This window comes from Cotesia glomerata, unplaced genomic scaffold (assembly GCF_020080835.1).
Source record: "Cotesia glomerata isolate CgM1 unplaced genomic scaffold, MPM_Cglom_v2.3 scaffold_22, whole genome shotgun sequence".
Lineage (NCBI taxonomy): Eukaryota > Metazoa > Arthropoda > Insecta > Hymenoptera > Braconidae > Cotesia > Cotesia glomerata.
Window position 1 is genome coordinate 38,280 of NW_025402663.1, and position 18,075 is coordinate 56,354.

The 18,075-nt window shown below is 30.1% G+C and overlaps 1 protein-coding gene and 1 long non-coding RNA gene across 2 annotated transcripts; one reads left to right on the forward strand and one right to left on the reverse strand.

Moving 5' to 3' along the window:
* Positions 1 to 5,048: 5,048 nt before the first annotated feature.
* LOC123274112 lies at positions 5,049 to 6,187 on the reverse strand. Its single transcript, XR_006511449.1, has 3 exons — positions 5,499 to 6,187; positions 5,251 to 5,419; positions 5,049 to 5,172 (listed from the first exon to the last, which is right to left on the reverse strand). It is a non-coding gene; the product is annotated as an uncharacterized LOC123274112 (long non-coding RNA).
* A 2,561-nt stretch (positions 6,188 to 8,748) lies between these two features.
* Positions 8,749 to 16,284, forward strand: LOC123274111. Its single transcript, XM_044741603.1, has 5 exons — positions 8,749 to 8,958; positions 10,358 to 10,460; positions 10,744 to 15,376; positions 15,494 to 15,674; positions 16,066 to 16,284. The coding sequence occupies exon 3, from the start codon at positions 11,497 to 11,499 to the stop codon at positions 12,706 to 12,708; it is 1,212 nt and encodes a 403-aa protein (XP_044597538.1). The 5' UTR covers positions 8,749 to 8,958; positions 10,358 to 10,460; positions 10,744 to 11,496; the 3' UTR covers positions 12,709 to 15,376; positions 15,494 to 15,674; positions 16,066 to 16,284.
* Positions 16,285 to 18,075: the final 1,791 nt, after the last annotated feature.

Sequence of the window (18,075 nt, forward strand, 5' to 3'; positions counted from 1 at the left end):
AAAAAACAAAACGAGGCGGTCTCTTCAATAATTGAATTGAATTTTTCGGTTTTCTGCTGATGAGCAGTAAAGAATAAATGAATGGAATTAAGCAATAACGTCTTAACTAACATTTTAAAAAAAATCGTGTTATTATGATGAAAAAAGTAATTTTTTGATACTAAGTACGTTTATCATAATAACTCGATTTTTTAAAAAATGTTGGTTAAGACATTATTGCTTAATTCCATCCAAATAGTTTATATGAAGTATATTAATTGTTTATTCTCAGTTTTTAAATCTTATTATTTAATTGTAATCAAATAAGATGTCAACCCAGTGAACACATGACTTCAATATGACGTCATTTATAAGTCATAGGAATGTCACAATATTTTACGTAAATATGACGTAAAATTGACCTGTCTTGTAATCCAATTATGATGTAAAAATATATGATATATTTTTGACATCATACTGATGTAAGTTTATTACTTCTCTATGATGTAACGGAAATGACTTAGATATTACGTACAACTGACATAATATATAAACTACAATATTACGTAACATTAATGCCATCATTGTATGTCATAACGACGTAAGTTTAACATCATGCGTTTACATCAGTGACAAGTCACGGCTGTACGTAATCTTGACGTAAGTTTAACATCATGCGTTTACATCAGTGACAAGTCACGGTTGTACGTAATCTTGACGTAAGATTAATATCATGTGTTTACATCAGTGACAAGTCACGGTCTTACGTAATACCGATACCATCTGTGAGTCATTATTTAACATCAATAATTTGTCACAATTGTACATAATACTGACGTAATTTGAAAGTCATTTTCTAAATCAGTGACAAACGATTATTTTCCATAATATTGATAAAATTTGGGGATGTATTTTTTAACATTATCGATTGATCAAAATTTATCAAATATAAAACTTCTTCAATAAGATGTCTAATTTACAATTAATCGCTAAATATTAGTGAAAATTGGTTTAAAATTTAGTAAGAATCAGAAAGAGGTAAACAGCTGATTTAAGCTGGTACCTTGCAAATTTAAGTCCGCTCTTAATAACAAAAATTTATTATTTATAATATTAATGAATATATCTAACATATTAGCAAATAACATACAAAATATTTTTCATTTACGTTTTTAAGAAAAAACATACAAATTAAATACATGTGGGATATAAACTTTTATATCTTTTGATTGTATGTTTTCATACACTGCAGAAAAAAAATCTTGACTCAAAGGTAAATTTCTTTGGACTAAGAATATATTAGAGATGACTGAAAATTTCGTGAATGAAGTCAAAATATCTTGACACTAAAACACTTCTTGCTCCAATATAACTTCAGCCTCCGTCAAAATTTTCTTAGTGCAAGAAATACTTTTTTTTCGTTGCATATGTTTCTCACTTATATTTTTTCCATGAATTTAGGTACTTTTATCCATTGTAAAAATATTTTCGACTTCATTCAGTATAAATGATTTGGTGTGAAACTGATAACAAAATACCGAGTTCAATTAATGTGGCATGAACTCTAAATTTTTAAACCGTCAAGCGAGTAAACATATAATTTCTTATTATTTCGCGTCAAGAAATTGAATGTCAGTCATTTAAATATTGCACTATTACTTGAAAAATAATTTTCTGACATTAGTGCTGCTACTTATGAAACATTGTATTTGAAATAATTCAAACAGTTCCATGATTGTTATTGACGAGACTAATAGTATTTTACACAGTAAAAAATTTTGCGTCATTGCGTCAAAAACTTTAGTATTAAAAATTTTTGTGTTAAATATTTAACTTTTTTAAGTGTAAATTTAACATTTATTGTGTTAAATCAACATAAAAAAATGTTAAATATTTAACATAAAAATTTTTAACACAAAAATTTTTGACACAATGACGCAAAATTTTTTTACTGTGTACATCAAGTTTCATAATGTTGTTAGTATGTTAAATTAAAGAAATTCAAATTTCGAAAAAAATTGAAATTAAAAAGAAATATAGATTAAAAAAATGGTATACTTAAAAGAGTTGAAATTAAAAAAAAAAAATCTAAATTTTGTAAATTGAAATTTTGAAGAAGAAAAATCCAAATGAAAAATACTAAATTTTCGGAAAAAATTAAATAAAAAAAAATTCGAGTCTTGAGAAATCAATAAGGATTAAAAACTATTCAAAAGACACGGATACATCGTTTACTCTGAAAAATTTCACTCTGTGAAAGTTCTCTGTGTCCGCAGAGAGTCTAAAGTTCTCTGCGTCCGCTTTTAGACGAAAATTTTTGAAAGTGTAAGATTCAATCAATTCTTATGAAAATTTATAAATTGCCTATTCATTACCACAAGTTTCACTAAAGAGCCTTTTATAAGAGTTTTTACAAAGTTTTATAGAACTTTATAAAATTTCATGAGTTTAATGAAATTTTATAAAATTGTATAAATTATTAGACTTGAATTTTATACAATTCCAGCTCTTAAAATACATTTAATCTCAGAAAAAATGATGAAATAAGCATTTTTCGTCATGTAAGGCTTATCACATAAGTTATTTGCTTCGTAACATGAACCGTTACTTGGACAAGTGAGCAGCGTTCCAGACTTCAATACGTGAGGACCCAAGTTCGAGCCCAGCATATTTCAGGATTTTTTCATCAAGTATCAACATATAACTAGTGTTTCAAACTTTGTAATAAGTCCACAACACTATAATTAATTTCAAAATTGCCATCTTTTTATTTTTGAGAAATTTTTTTTTTAATATTTTTTCTGAGGTACAATTCTTACATCACTTACATCACTTTTACGTCATAATGACATCATTATCATGATATAGACATCACAGGTATGTCATATTGACGTCATAAATGTCATTGAGACATAATACTGACGTCATGACTACGTCATATTTTTACGTCAGAATCTTACGTCAAGAAGTGTGAAATAATGAGTCATATATGACTCATTCGTGACTTGTATCTTACGTAAATCCTGACATAGCCCAATGTCATTTTGACGTCACATTGACGTAAACGTGTTTACTGGGAAGGGTTTTTTCTATAAGAAAATAAAAAATTTAATGTCTCTCCTATATTCGAATTGAATATTTTGAGTAATTTTCGTTTACTGCTATTGAACAGTAGAAATGAAGGTTCTTAAAAACGACTACGGTAATATTTTTATTTCCTCAATACTCTTTATTTTTTTTTTTTTTTTTTTTTTTTAATTTGTTTTAAAGTCGCATAAACTACTAAGGTCATGAGCGACTACGGTAGGGGGTAAACTTTTGAGATTGGAACTCGTTTTATTTTTTGGGCTTAGCAGAATAATACACTTAAATATTGAAAATATTCATTGGTGTACGCCGGACTCGAACCCGGTCCAATGCTTTGGTAAGCAAGAGCCGGATCCGATAGGGCTACTGTGCGCCTTCTTTATTTTATCAGATAATTTTGACTATGGTTTTTTAAATCAGAAAAAAACTTATTTTATCCTCTTATTTAATTGTTTGATAATAATTAGCTTACTGCTGTAGAGCAGTAGATATCAGATTCCGAAGAAAGCGTTTCGTTGTTTTTAAATAAATTTCTTGTTATTTTTTAAATTCATTTAATGAAATTGTTGAATTTACTATTAAACAGTTATTAAAAAAAAACGTTTATTCATATTTCGTCCTATATCGACTTTAATTTGTTCTTAGTATTCTATAAAAACTATATTTATCTTCTCCTAATTAAACAAAAAATTGTATACAAAGTGTTCTTTATATTTTTATTAATCAAACCAAACACGATTCACAGAGACGGCCGGATAGTCTCGTTACGTTCTGTTTTGGGCTGTTTTGGTGCAATCTATTGTGATGTCGCCATCTCTTGTTACTTACGATAACTATTTCACCAATTAACGACCTCAGAAAATCTGTTTTCGGACAATTGTCGTTTCGTATAAATGTCGTACACCCGAATCCCTGATAGCCACGCTTTGAGTAAAATAACCTGCACTGGCGGGATTTTAGCCAAGTCGTTTCAAAGTTCACTTAAAGTCACTCACTGCAGAATCCTGTATTGAATCTGTAGTGAAGTTAGTTAGGAAATTCAAATAAACCTACGCCGACATCTGAACTAAAGCTGTTGACAAGTTTTTATTTGCAGAAGGTTAGCTAAAAGTTGTAATGAGATTTGCGTAAAAAATAATGTCAAGTTAGACTGTAACATTTTTTAACAAATTTTTTAGCTGAAGTTGTATAAATTTTGAACTTCAATTTTCATTTAAAATACTAACAAATATGAAGACATATTTAGCAATCAAGTTTTTAACTCAGAAAGTTCAATCTACAACACAACAAATTTTGAGGCAATTATTTCGATATGATTTTTTAAGAAAGATAATGCATAAAATTAAGAACCTACGATTTTCTTAGTCATTTGATGAAGTATTAATTACTTATTACTCATAAATAAGTAACTCAATGGAATTAAATAAAAATTTTTATATTTTAATTGAAAAGGATAAATTTGAAAAAGATAATTTTTTAACCTGATGTTTTTTCCTATCGTTAAAAAACATTTATTCGAAGAAGTTTTTCACCTATGGCAAATATAGCACCAAAGTTATATTTATACGCAAAATAAATATGAAAAATAAATTTACTGTTAATTTTTTTTATTTGATTTTGTACAAATATATAAAATTGATTACATTGGTCTCAGAATTAATATATAATTCTTATAATTTATTAATAATTATAAAAATAGTAAAAATAACAATGATAATAGTGATCGTAATAACAATTATAATTGTAGTTGTAATTTATTAACAATTGGCCATAAGATTGAATTTCTCTGATGGCTATAAGGCTTATATAAGTGTTACACAGTGTACTAAATTATGTTTACAATTTTGTGGTATAAAAGTTAAAGTAACTAATTATGCAAATTAATGATATACATTACATAATAAAAGTTATAAAGTAGTTATAATAATGAATATGACAATTGTAATAGATAGTATCAATAGTAATAATACTGATCTGACGGAGTTTGAGGCGTCATATTTTATCATACTAATTTTTTACTTGTGGCACATCTTCAACCATAGAGAATCGAACCAGTGATTTCTGTGTGCCATTCATTGGAACTTGCGCCGATGAACTTCCATGTTGCTGTTTTAATAAAAAAATTATTTCATCAAAGTTATATAATAACATTATTTTAAAATAATGAAATAAAATAAAACTTACTGTAGATATCTTGATAAACAAAATTTGCAGGCCCAAATGTCAGAGTTGCGAATCAAGTTCAGCTTTGTCCTATTACTTATCTTCCGGATGTCGGAAAAGTTGTACAGCAGTACGGTCCTGGCTAAGTTTATCAGCATTTTTATAATCTTCTTATTAGATGTCGCCATATCTAGGAAAATAAAAAATAAATACAGTCTCAAAGTGACAAGTATGTGTTGGCTATGAAACATTTATGTTGTTAGTATTACCAAAAAAGATGTACTGAAATTTACTGATGAGAACATTTATATAAGCCATGAGCATCAGTGGTGAAGCAAAAAATATTTTGAAGAAATACATAACCGTTTTCTAAATTTCCTTTTTATTTATGATGATATATTTTTTCAGTTATGTTTAATATATCTGCAAATTGTTTGGTTTTTGAATGGGGAAGTATTTAATTATCGAGATTGGAAGATAAAATTATAGAAACGTAGACATTATTAATTTGTTCATCATTTACAGTAAAATCTAAAAACGGTTTATTGATCCAAAATGGCATTCGATAGCATTTACTTTGTACTTCATTATATGATATAATCGTAGCTTTAGTGTCATTAAGTGACGAACATAAAAAGACTCCAAATGTCGTTGACGGCTCGTTTGAAACAGTATAAAATGGCTCTAACTTTTCAAAATAATGAACAGCAAAATAATATGCATTTTTATAAAGAATTATATTTTTAATAAGACCGATTCGACCCTCTTGAGTTATTACGGTATTATCATTGTCTTGAATTGAGAAAAATAAAGATGGTAAATTTTCATATTGAATGCATGTATTTTCAAATAATTTAGGAATTGGACCGCAATTGTGAATGCCAAACGATTTAAAATTGTCAGTATTATCTCCATTAGTGACGGGAAATTGTAATTCTTCATGAATTCTTTTATAAATTTGTTGAAGCGGCCTATCAGGCTTTCTTACAAAATCGCGGCAATGGGAAATTCTATTTTCATAAGTAAAAGCGGATACTGAATCTAATGAACCATACAATTTATAATCTGAAACTAAATGAAGAAGACCATGCGCATTATAAGTAAGAAATTTTAAACCATGGATATTTTCAGCCTCTATTACATAAGTCTTTAATGACTCATCGGCAAAATTAACATTTTCGGTTGAAGACATACTATTTAGTAAAACCCGCATTGATGAGTTAAGCAAAAGAAAGTGATTATATTGATCATCCGTAATTATTCCTCGAGCCACAACAATAAATGTATATAAAAGTAGCTGGCAAAATTCTGTAGCTTCAAAATTACATAATTTATCTAATTCACGAGGATTACGGGCAAATTCACGTGGACAATATAATTGGAGAGTTATCAATCTGTTAGACAATAATTTTATTTTGAAATTTGGTAATTTCTGTGGTTTGCATTTTCCGAACACTAAAGATTCAATACTTTTTTTCATCACGCCTAAACAAACTAAATGCATATAGTCAAATGATACTTGTTGGACTAGATCAATAGGAAGATCACGCAGAGCAGATTTTCCTTTATTATGGTCAACATCTGAAAGTGACCTATACTCACGATCAGTTCTTAATTTATAATTAATACCGGGAAAACGCATAGATCCCAGATACGAAGTGCCTTTTAGATAACATTTGGAGCAAGGATATTCTGAATTATGGCGGTAATGGTTTAAAACATATGCACGGGCAGGAGCATCAGCAACGAAACATCGAATTTTAATTTTAATTTTTTTATTTTTGTATTCAATACCCCCGTTTTCAATAATAGAATTAATTTCTTTTACAAAATCGGAAAAAAATTCGGGAAAAAAAGTTTGTTTAGATTCTCCTTTGTAAATACCCGCAACTTCTGGCTTATTGTACTCTAAGTTTACGACGCGAAATTGAATGGGCCACAATTGTATTTCAGTATTTAATTCAGCTCCATCAGTACTGAAATCTATAACCAATTCAGAAGGAATTGATTCAACGGGTACACGACTTAATAATGTCTGTAGCATTACTCCTAATCCCAAGTGTATATATTCTCCCGGGGCAATTTTTTTAACTTCAATTTTATCACGCGGAGTTTTTAATAGTGATCGACTGTCTTTAGGTAAAAATTGTAATTGTGGGTGAAGCCGAAAAACATTTAATAGTGCATTACTTTGAATTTGACTGATTTTATAGTTGACTATACATTTAGCAAGATTAGATTTTAGTGTTTCTGATATAGCTGGAATTTTAATCGAGGTCTTTGTTTTTATTAACTTATTAATTGTTTCTAAATTATTATTAGTTTGTGGAATTTCAGAATTTTCGTTATTACTATCCACATTATTTATTTCTACATTAATAATATTGTTATCTGAAGAGTTCGAATTTGTGGAAGGATTAATGTAATTAATATTTGTTGAATTTAAGCCTGAAGCTAAGCATTTTGATTCATTCAAGACAGGAATATCAAATTGTCTAGTTTTATCGATATCGTCGATTCTGTCATCATTATTAATATAATTGTTAGGGAATTGTAAAGAAGTTGAAGCTGACTGTAAATTATCATTATTTAAAATGTCATTGATCGTTTCACGTGCTGGAGAGCATTTGCTATTATTAAATAAGTTTTCAGATGTACTATTCAAAGAATCATATTTTATGTTATTTAAAGTAACCGGAATTGAATCAACTTTAGAAATATTGTTTAAACTACTTTCATCACGGCTACATTTCGAGTCTAACTTATTGTAATGTAATTTCCTTATTTTTTGCTTCCGATCCTCTGACAACAAGTCCCATGGTTTTCGAGAGCCTGGGCGAAAATTAGAATTCAATTTCAGTGGATCCATCTTTAGAATATTTGTAATCTGCAAATTTGAAAAAAAAAATTAAAATCTATTTATTATTATTATTATTATTTTATATTTAATTTTTGTTTTATTTCTATTCACTTTGTTTAACTTTTTCTTTAATTAGTGCACAAAATTTAAAGAATACAAGTTAGGTCATACTGAAATCGGAATCCAAATATTAATTAACAATTTCTTTTCTTTCTTTAAATTAAAGTTAAATTATTACATGTAAAATACTTAATTTTCACAAATTTTTAAACTTACTTAATATTTCTTTGAAGTTGAAGACACGTGGATTTTTTATTTTATAACTAAAATGATTATTTTCTTTTTTTACTAATAACAATAATACACGTGCGGTGAACAACACAAAATCGTGGGCCAAAAAAAGAAGTAGGCAAGTTAATAACTTTATTCCTTGAAGGTAAACAGAATATAAAAAAAATATTAATATTATTATAACTTATTGATGATTTAATAGTGCACTTTAGATACAATCAATGAAAATTGCGTTAGCCGAATTAGAGAATGCTTCCGCTTACAAATAGCACGTTTTATTCGTGCAGGTACTTGCGAGCACACATGTGCGCGCATATGCGCGCGCCTGTTATTTCAGGTACGTGAGCATAGCTAACAATGACAAATGATTGCAGCATTCATTGTACATGTAATAGTAAATTTTACAAATAATATACATATGTAATTCAAGCTAAAACATCACGGTCATTTATTGCCAAATAAAACATTATCGCAAAAAAAATTTTGTTTCTTCAAAAAGTTGGACATGAACTTTATATAATTGTAGTTGTTTTTGAAAAGTGCAAGAGTCTTGTTGGTATTTTACTATGTCTAACCAGGTATCTTTTTTCAATGTGATAAGTAATTGTGATTACATTTTTAATAATAATGTAACTGCTTAAATTTTATGGAAAAAATATCTTCCATAGTAGTTTCGATAGTTCTGTGACAAATAAAAAATGCATGCATATCTATGTAATGATTAACCCTTCAGTGCCCAGATAGCAAGAATTTTAATTACGCAACAACATCTAACCTATAATATGTCGTAGCAGTGCAATTGAGACACTAAAAAAATAGCTGGGTACTGCAGGATTAAACATTTTATCTACTACACTAACGAAGTGCTTATCAAAATGAAGAATTTAATAGAGTTGATAAAAGTACATGTACATTTATTGATCGACAATTTTATTGAAAATCATTTGTTGAATGTAAAAGTTTCGACAAATTATTTGACACCTGTCAATGTTGTCGTCTGTTAAAAGAAAATGAATCGTATCAAACTATATGTATAAGAACTCATGCTTGAAACGTTTGTATTTCTGTCATTTTTTATTGTATTTCATTTTGGTTTGTCTTTCTCACAAAAATCACTTCTACAAATATTATTACTTTCAGCTTGACTTATAAAAATTAAATACACCCAATTTTTTTTTAAATGTACACTGATGAGAAATCATCATGACTGCCAACAGAAAAAATCTTTCCATACACTTAAAGAAAAAAGTATTTTGTAACAGAAAAGACGTTGTTGGGACAAATAATTATTATATAAAAATTATTTTTTTGGAAACTAAAAATGCCTTCTATTGTCATATTTTTTTTTAATTTATTCGAAATAATTTGAATCCAGTCAACTTTTTTATCAGTGTAGAAATATTATACCATTATCTTTAACTATGTCTATCAAATACTGGAAACGAGATCTGAGCATTCTGCTGTACATTTTTTTTTCAACTATGCGGGGCATGTGTGCAGCTACTTATACTATAATAAGTACTGACATTGATAATATAATTTATTGTTAATTTGATCTTTACAGTAACAGAAAAATGACGGTCATCGATTCCATAATAGTACTGTCAACATTAATATTTTTCCATTTGGCAACCACTTGTTAAAGATTGCTGGCACTGTTATCGTACTGATCACAAGCAGCGGAATTCATCAACTTTTTATATCATCGGAAGGCTTAGGAAATCCATTTTTTTTTTATATTTTTTTAAAATCAAGTTACAACTGAATCGTCTGCAATTGCATACATCAATTGCATTAATAGATTAAAATTAATAGATTTAGAAAGTATAATATTATTTCATCTAAGTAAAAAAGTTACTAAATATTTACTGAATTATTTGCCATTAATATAACTTAATTATACTATTTGGATAACCAAGTCTAATCTAATAACCAGTAACATTTTCAAATAACTAATATTTCATATTCTTTAAACAGAAAGACAGTTTGTCACGCCCAGTTACGCCTGACCTTAGTCGTGAGGTTTTGTCGACATTGGGAGTTTGATCTCAACAACCCAAAAATTTGTAGAACGTCTAACGTGAGTATAAAATTCCATGTAAATACGTAGATCTATGACGTGATATATTTATAAGCCAATAGCTTATATACTTACAGAAATAACGTCAGCTCAGTTAATATCTAGCTTCCTACTCTTAAAATCTTGTTTAATGTCATAATATCTCAGTAAACTTCTAGTTACTATAATTAAAAATTTTATTAGTTCATTGTCTTGAATTTCACTATTATTTTTTTTTTATAAAATTATATGCTTTGCTTTTTGACTACAATGACTAATACGATTATATTACTTTTTTCTACAGAAATTTAGAAACATTAGTAAAAAATATTCGAAGTTCGACTTCGTGCGAGTTTGAAGCGCCGGAGTTTTTGCCACTTAAAACCCACGAAGACATCATGAAGTATGATTCGGCTTCTGACGAAGAAAGACAGAAGATGGTTAGTATGTTCAGAAATTTTTGTTATTTACGTCAGACACACAGACACACACTCTCTCTCTCTCTCTCTCTCTCTCTCTCTCTCTCTCTCTCTCTCTCTCTCTCTCTCTGTAAGTACATAAACATATTCAATTTTTCGCTCCACTTTCGGAATTAAATTCTGCTGTATTTTGCCTCCGGGCATTTTCTGTTTCAGAATCATTACGTGCATAAAATCGTAATCTACAAGCTGAAATATAAATTTTATAAATTATATCTTGTGGATTGTCGAAAAATTAATATCAAAATCTGTCAACTCTGAAGAGGTTAGGTTTCCAGTGTTGTGAAATTGTGGGTGGATAGCTTAAACAACGTCAATTGATGCTAACAATCACTTGATGCTTACACGATAACATCATTTTGCTCACTACTGTGTTGGTAACTTACAATCGAAAAGACTGTAAGAACCAACAGTGTAGTCATCAGAAAAGTAAAGACATATAGTGTGTGTTATTACAATAGTATTGATGCTAAAATTGATACCTTAAATTGATTATCTGTCCAGTATCTGACCAGCAATTTATACTTGGCGTTAAAATTCTCTAGACATTTTACGGTTATATTGCGTTGTTATTTGGTATGCCATTAGTGTCTGACATATGTTTTAAATGCAAGAGACCTGTCAAGTCATCTGTTGTCTGTAATACTTGTCAACAACATTTTCATCCTGGTTGCGCTCGTGATTATATAAAAAACAGGCCATCAACTGATTGCTGCAGGAAACAGCTAAACTATCTCTTGGACAGTCTCAATGCAAAAACAAGACTTGCTTCACTAAAATCTACTAGCTCAAACACCTCCTCGGTCTCTAGTTTCAAATCTGCGAACTCTTCTCCACTTGAGCGTACTTTCACAGTACGCGGGTCAACCTCGTCACTTAAGTCTCCAAGAACACCAATTTCTCCGCTACGCCAAAGTACTGATTCAGTTTTTTCATCACCTGTCACTCCACCAACAATGTCACACTTACCAGTAGATTGGTCCAAAAAATCACTTGATGAAAAAATGACTCTATTAATGGAGAAATTTTGTCACTCAGAAATTTCAACGAATCAGAAACTTGAGGACTTAAGTGAAAAACTGCGTGTAGTCCAAGACTCGCAAAATGCTACTACTGTCAACTTAGCAGAATTAAATACTAATGTTAAAACAAATGCTGAGTCAATTTGTCAGATTAGCTCTGATCTCAAGGAAGTGAGAAAAACTAGGGAAGCTGACATGGATTTAGTCAATGAAAGGCTGTGTAACTTGGAAAACTTTGCTCCTGTTCCATCTACTTCTTCGCAAACTGCTGGTGGCACTACTGAATTAGTTATTTCAGGTATTCCTGAATCAGTGGTGAAAGGCTCAACACCAGAAGACATTACAACTGCGGTTTTAAATAGTCGAGAGTTGCCGAAGTTAGTGAATAGTGTCTTGAGCTCTCGTAAATTTCAAAATAAGTACAGGCAACCGCAGAATCAAGACAAACCTATCACAAGCTCCTACATTGTTTCTCTGATATCGACTCCAGTTCGTGACTTTATCGTTGACAAGAAACGTAAAGCGGGAGGTCTTCTGGTGAAAAAAGTTTTTCCCACCTACGTTGATGCGGCGTTCCAAGGATCCATCTACGTGAACGAATTCTTGCTTCCAGAGACTCACCGACTGTTACTGAAAACTAAGGAGAAAGCGAAGAATAAAAAATACAAGTTTGCTTGGTCTAGAAATGGAAAAATTTATATGAAAAAAGATGAAAACTCTGAAAGATTTGTGATTAATTGTGAAGCTGATCTTTCCAGGCTTGATTGATGTCCAACTGATTCGACTAATATCTCTGTAAATAATATTCCATCGTCATTAAATGTATTAAGTTTAAATGTAAATAGTGTTATTGGTCACATTGCTCAGTTCTTTGAATTGATTAAGAATATAAAGCCTGACATTATTATCCTTGTGGAAACCTGGTTAAAACCTACATTGAATTATGATATTTTATCACTGAATGATTATTTTATAATTCGTAGAGACCGAATCCTGAAGCATGTTGATATTGATCGTTATATTCAAGGCGGTGGTGTGGCTTGTCTCATATATAAATCTCTAAAAGCTAAAGTACTACATATCTCAACTTCTGATCATTTAAATCAACCGGAGTTTCTCATTGTCGATGTTACTTTAATGACAGGATCTCACCTTCTACTGTCTTGCATCTACCGAAGACCAAAAGGACTCTTTCTCGATGAATTCTTTGATATTTATTCTAGACTTGCTTCAAATTATAACAATATTATTATAGCTGGCGATTTAAATTGTAATTTGTTAGAAGATAGCTATACTGCAAATCATCTAAAGAATTTCATTGCGGAGTCATCATTGTACTGTGTACCTTACGGTGCTACTTTTCACAAAAACAACTGTGATTCTTGGTTGGATGTTATTTTACTAGACAATGAAACTAAGTTATCCTCGTTTATGAAATCTGAGTCTCCATTTATTGACGGCCATGATTACTTACTCTGCCAATACAAGCTGGATAATTTAAGACCATCACCGAAGTTAATCGCCTACAGAAATTTAAAACATTGTGATCATCAAGCTTTATCAACCTTACTTATGAATTCTTTAAAAATCGATCGCTCTATCCTTGAAAGCTCTGATCCAAATGAGTTACTGAATACCTTCAAAGCTGAGATTCTACTTTCTTTGGATTTATATGCACCAATACTTACTAAAAGGGTTACTCGTCTGAATAACCCTTGGTTTACTAAAGAGTTAAAAATCAAGTGTCAGGAGCGTGATAAAATCTACAAAAAAGCTAGAAGAAACAAGGATCCAAATTTACTTACTCTTTTCAGATTGAAAAGAAAAGAATTGAAAACTCAGTTGAATCATGTTCGTGAAGAATATTTAAAAACTGCTCTCTCAAATTTACCTCATAATTCAACTGTCTGGAGCAAACTTAAGCACCTTGGATTAATAAAATCGAATCCTTCATCGCCACTAAATTTCTTCGATGCTTGTGAACTGAATGAATATTATGCTAATATAGTTAGAAAACATCCGCCATGTGACACAAATTTCATTGATATTTTACCAATAAACCATACAAAGGAAGTTGAATGCTTATTTCATTGGACTAAGATTGACATAGTCGATGTCACCAAAGCTTTGCACCTCACACTATCCAAGTCAAAAGGAAAAAGCCCTGACGGTCTCGATCTGAGATGGTTGAGAGATCATATTCCGCAAATCTCACTTTTTAAATGATCTTGGAACTCCTATTCAACTACTCAAATCATCATCTGGTGTTCCTCAGGGATCTGTTTTGGGTCCAATCCTATTTTTAATAGTAATGAATTCTGTTGCTCAACGGTTAATTTATTGCAAGCACGGATTGTTCGCCGACGATAAATATATACTCTTGCACTTCTTTTTATATCAGTTGAATGAAGCTGTTTGGCAAGTCAATGTTGATGCACAATCAGTTGCTGACTGGGCAAAAGAGCATGGGTTGGAGATAAACTTGTCTAAAACCAAAGTTATGATTTTGGGTTCAAATAGTAAATTGAAACAACTTGAGGACATAGATCTACCACCTGTAGTTGTAAATGGTGTCATAATACCCTACGTTAACTCTACTAAGTGTTTGGGAATCAATATAAGTAGAAACTTATCTTGGAATTATCACGTTACTCAGACAGTCAGTAAAGTGAATTCAGCTCTGCATTGTCTTAAAATACGGAAAAACATCTTCTCATTCCCAATCAGAAAATTATTAGTATCAGCAACCATTTTACCGCTAATTGATTATTGTACGGTTGTACTGATAGATTCAACATCTGACAATAACACAAAACTTCAGCGTGCAATGAATTCCTCAATGCGATTTATCTTTAATCTGAAGAAAGATGAGCATATCACACCTTATCGACGAGAACTTGGATGGCTATCTGTAAAGTATCGTCGAATGTACTATATGAGTTGTTATTTTTATAAATTACTTCAAGTTGAGAAACCCAAGTATCTGCGAGAGCTGTTCATAGAAGACACTGATGTCAGACGTTCCAGTAGGTTAGCAGCTAAAAAACGTTCCTTTTTCAAATTACCTCATTTTGCTACTACCTATATGGAGCATTCATTTATAGTATCTGTGATTCGTCTGTGGGAAGAACTACCCGATGAAATTGTGAATTCGAGTAGCAGTGAAGTGTTTAAAAATAAAGTTTTTGATTACTTACTGAATTTGGACAATTAATAAATAAAATTTATTTATCAGAAAACTTTATGTTAATTTGAAAGCGTTAATGTAACTAACTTAGTTTGATGCTTATATTAGTATCTAAGTTGTTAATATTTAGTTGAGAGCGTAAATATGGAGATGTTAGTTGAATCAGTTCTAATTATAGAATCAGTTCTAATTATAGTCTCTTAAGATTATACCTTATGCACTTATTATTATTATTATTGTTATTATTATGTAAGTTGTAAATATTTTTGTATTTAAAATTGCCATTTGGCCTGTGCCTTGGCATGATTAAATAATCAATCAATCAATCTCTCAATAATTGCAACTAACAATTAATTTTTTTTTTAGATGAATTACTTGAACTTTTACGACATGAAGAGCAATGTGAAGGATAACCTCCGAGACATTGTAAGCCAGAACCGTTTATTTACGGATAACTTATTGAGTAGTGTTATTTGGATTGGTAAGAAAGGACAGGTGACTGAAAAGTTACCTATCATGAGAAGAAGAATCAGTCATGATTTGTCAAGTAAGTATCGATTACTATTTTTTTTCGATTTTTTGCCCCCTTCGCGCCTGCCCATCGAAACCGCAGTTTTTCTTTAAATTAATCATTAGATTTTATTTTACGCCTTTTTAAAGCTATTATTATCTACTCTGTTCAATGATAATTACATCTTTTTTTTTAAATTATAGAATTTTTTTTTCCTGTCCACTTTACTGCTCTTAAAGTAAAGCCTACATAATTTTAAATTTCGTTATTTCCCGCTTTCAATGCTTACATTATATATTCATTATAATTTTACATCGTTGAAACCTTCGTTTTTCGAAAGTACTTTGAGCATGCTATGTATATTTAGGCTACAATAGTTTTTGCATATTATTTTTTACAAATCTTTTCTTCATTTCTTTTCTTCCAGAGGTTCTTAAGCGTATGTACCTGGATATGACGCATGGTGAATTTAAGCATGCGTTCGCCAAGGCGGTGAATGCTGCAAATGCTCGTTTACGAGAGAAAGAAAAAAATAAAAAAAAAACAACTAATGGTTCCGGATCGCGCAAAAGTGTAGACGAGGAGGAGATGTTCGCATCAGACTGGATTGAAGGGAAAACTATTGAAGACAAAGAAAATAAAGATAATAGAAACCCTTCATAAATATATATTGTTTAATTATTAATTAATTTTAATAGCTCTTTATGTATATGTATTGATATACGTATATATCAATATAAAGGTTTTATATTGTTACGAATAAATAATTTATATTTTCCACTCTAATCAGATTTTGTAAATGTTTTTGAACTTTTTCCACCTTCCAGCAGTCAGCAGCGCCACCTTGCTGTCAAAATTTCATTAGAACTCATACCGATAAGCTAGTGATCTTCTTCAACCACCTCATATCTAATGTTATACCGACAAACTATCATCAATTTTCGGTAATTTACCGATCGTAGAATGCAAATGGTAAAATTTTTGTACTCTGCCGCATTAACAGACATTGTCTCAAAGTTCAGTGCAGGTTCACTCAAACTCCTGCACTACAAGATGTTTAATGAAACTGTCGTTAGATTCGAGTCGTAGATTTTTCACAACTTGGAGTCCAGTCTAAAGCCAACTTGTATTCTGCATGGCTATCAGGGATGATTTTCAAATTAAATCTCTATCGGTAAGTTATCTACAATGAATTTATAATCGATATCGATATTTTCCTAAATTATCGACACTTCTAAAAATCTATTGAATGGTAGACATTGCCCAAGCATGTTTGGTTTAATTCGTTTAATTTGTTATTACTGTACTCTTTACATATTGACTTTAATGTGTTCACATGTCACTCATTTCTGTGCTCCAAGTTTAGATTTTTATTTTTATTGAGACATTGAAATATTTGATTGTATAGATCGCAAGAGAAACAATGTCAAATGTAATTGCTACAGTGTAAGATTCATTTGCATTTGTGAGGTCATACATGTAAGTAAAGCCCAAGAATTTAATCAGAATCCACTGATACTCTGTTACGAAAATTAATTATCAAATTTTAATATTTTTTTCTGTGAAATAAGTATTATTCATCTTTCTTTAAAATTACCATGGCAATGCAACACGAAAAAGAAAATATATTTTTAATTGGGGATACTCATTCTCAGATCGATGGAAATAAATTACCATCCAATTTACAAGTTCTACAATTTTTATTTCATAATCTTCGAGTATTAAACCATAATTTACGTGATAGTAAATATTTAGTTTATGATGAATTGATAACTTTTTGGCAAAAAGTGAAAATACCAACTCAGCAAAAATGTCGATGTATTGCAAAAATTAAACAATTATATAATGATTGGCGCAATTTGTAAAAAAGTTCTTCAGTAAAAGGAATCACCCAAACAAATAAAGAGGAAGCTTTTTCATCATCTCTTAAAAACTTATTCGACATTGCGCATAATGATGCTTTAAATATGATCGATGTTAAGATTAAAAATTTTTTATTAAATCAACGTAAGCTTTGTCGTGTTGGATACATCGATGAGGTTGAAGTTTCAATTTCCGGTAAATATTGAAACAATTTCTGTATTCTATGGTTTATATTTTGAAATTATAACTTTTTTTTTTCATTTTTTTTTAGAAAGTTCTGAACCTAGTTCACAAATTGAGTCATCAAAAACAAACTCTTTCAATCAACGAAGCATTTAGAGAGATCCCAGTTTTGTATTGGAATTAAATGAATCACCACCATCGAAAAAACCTCGAGGAACAATCGATATTTTTACTCCAAAACTATGCACAATGTTGGATAAATGTAAAATCAGCGATCGGAATGCGACGGGTTCATTGATTAGTTTTCTTGAAGCTGTTGGGATGGATGCTAGCCAATACATTGTTAATAGAACTTCAACATAGATTTAAAAATACAGAACTCAGTAGATTA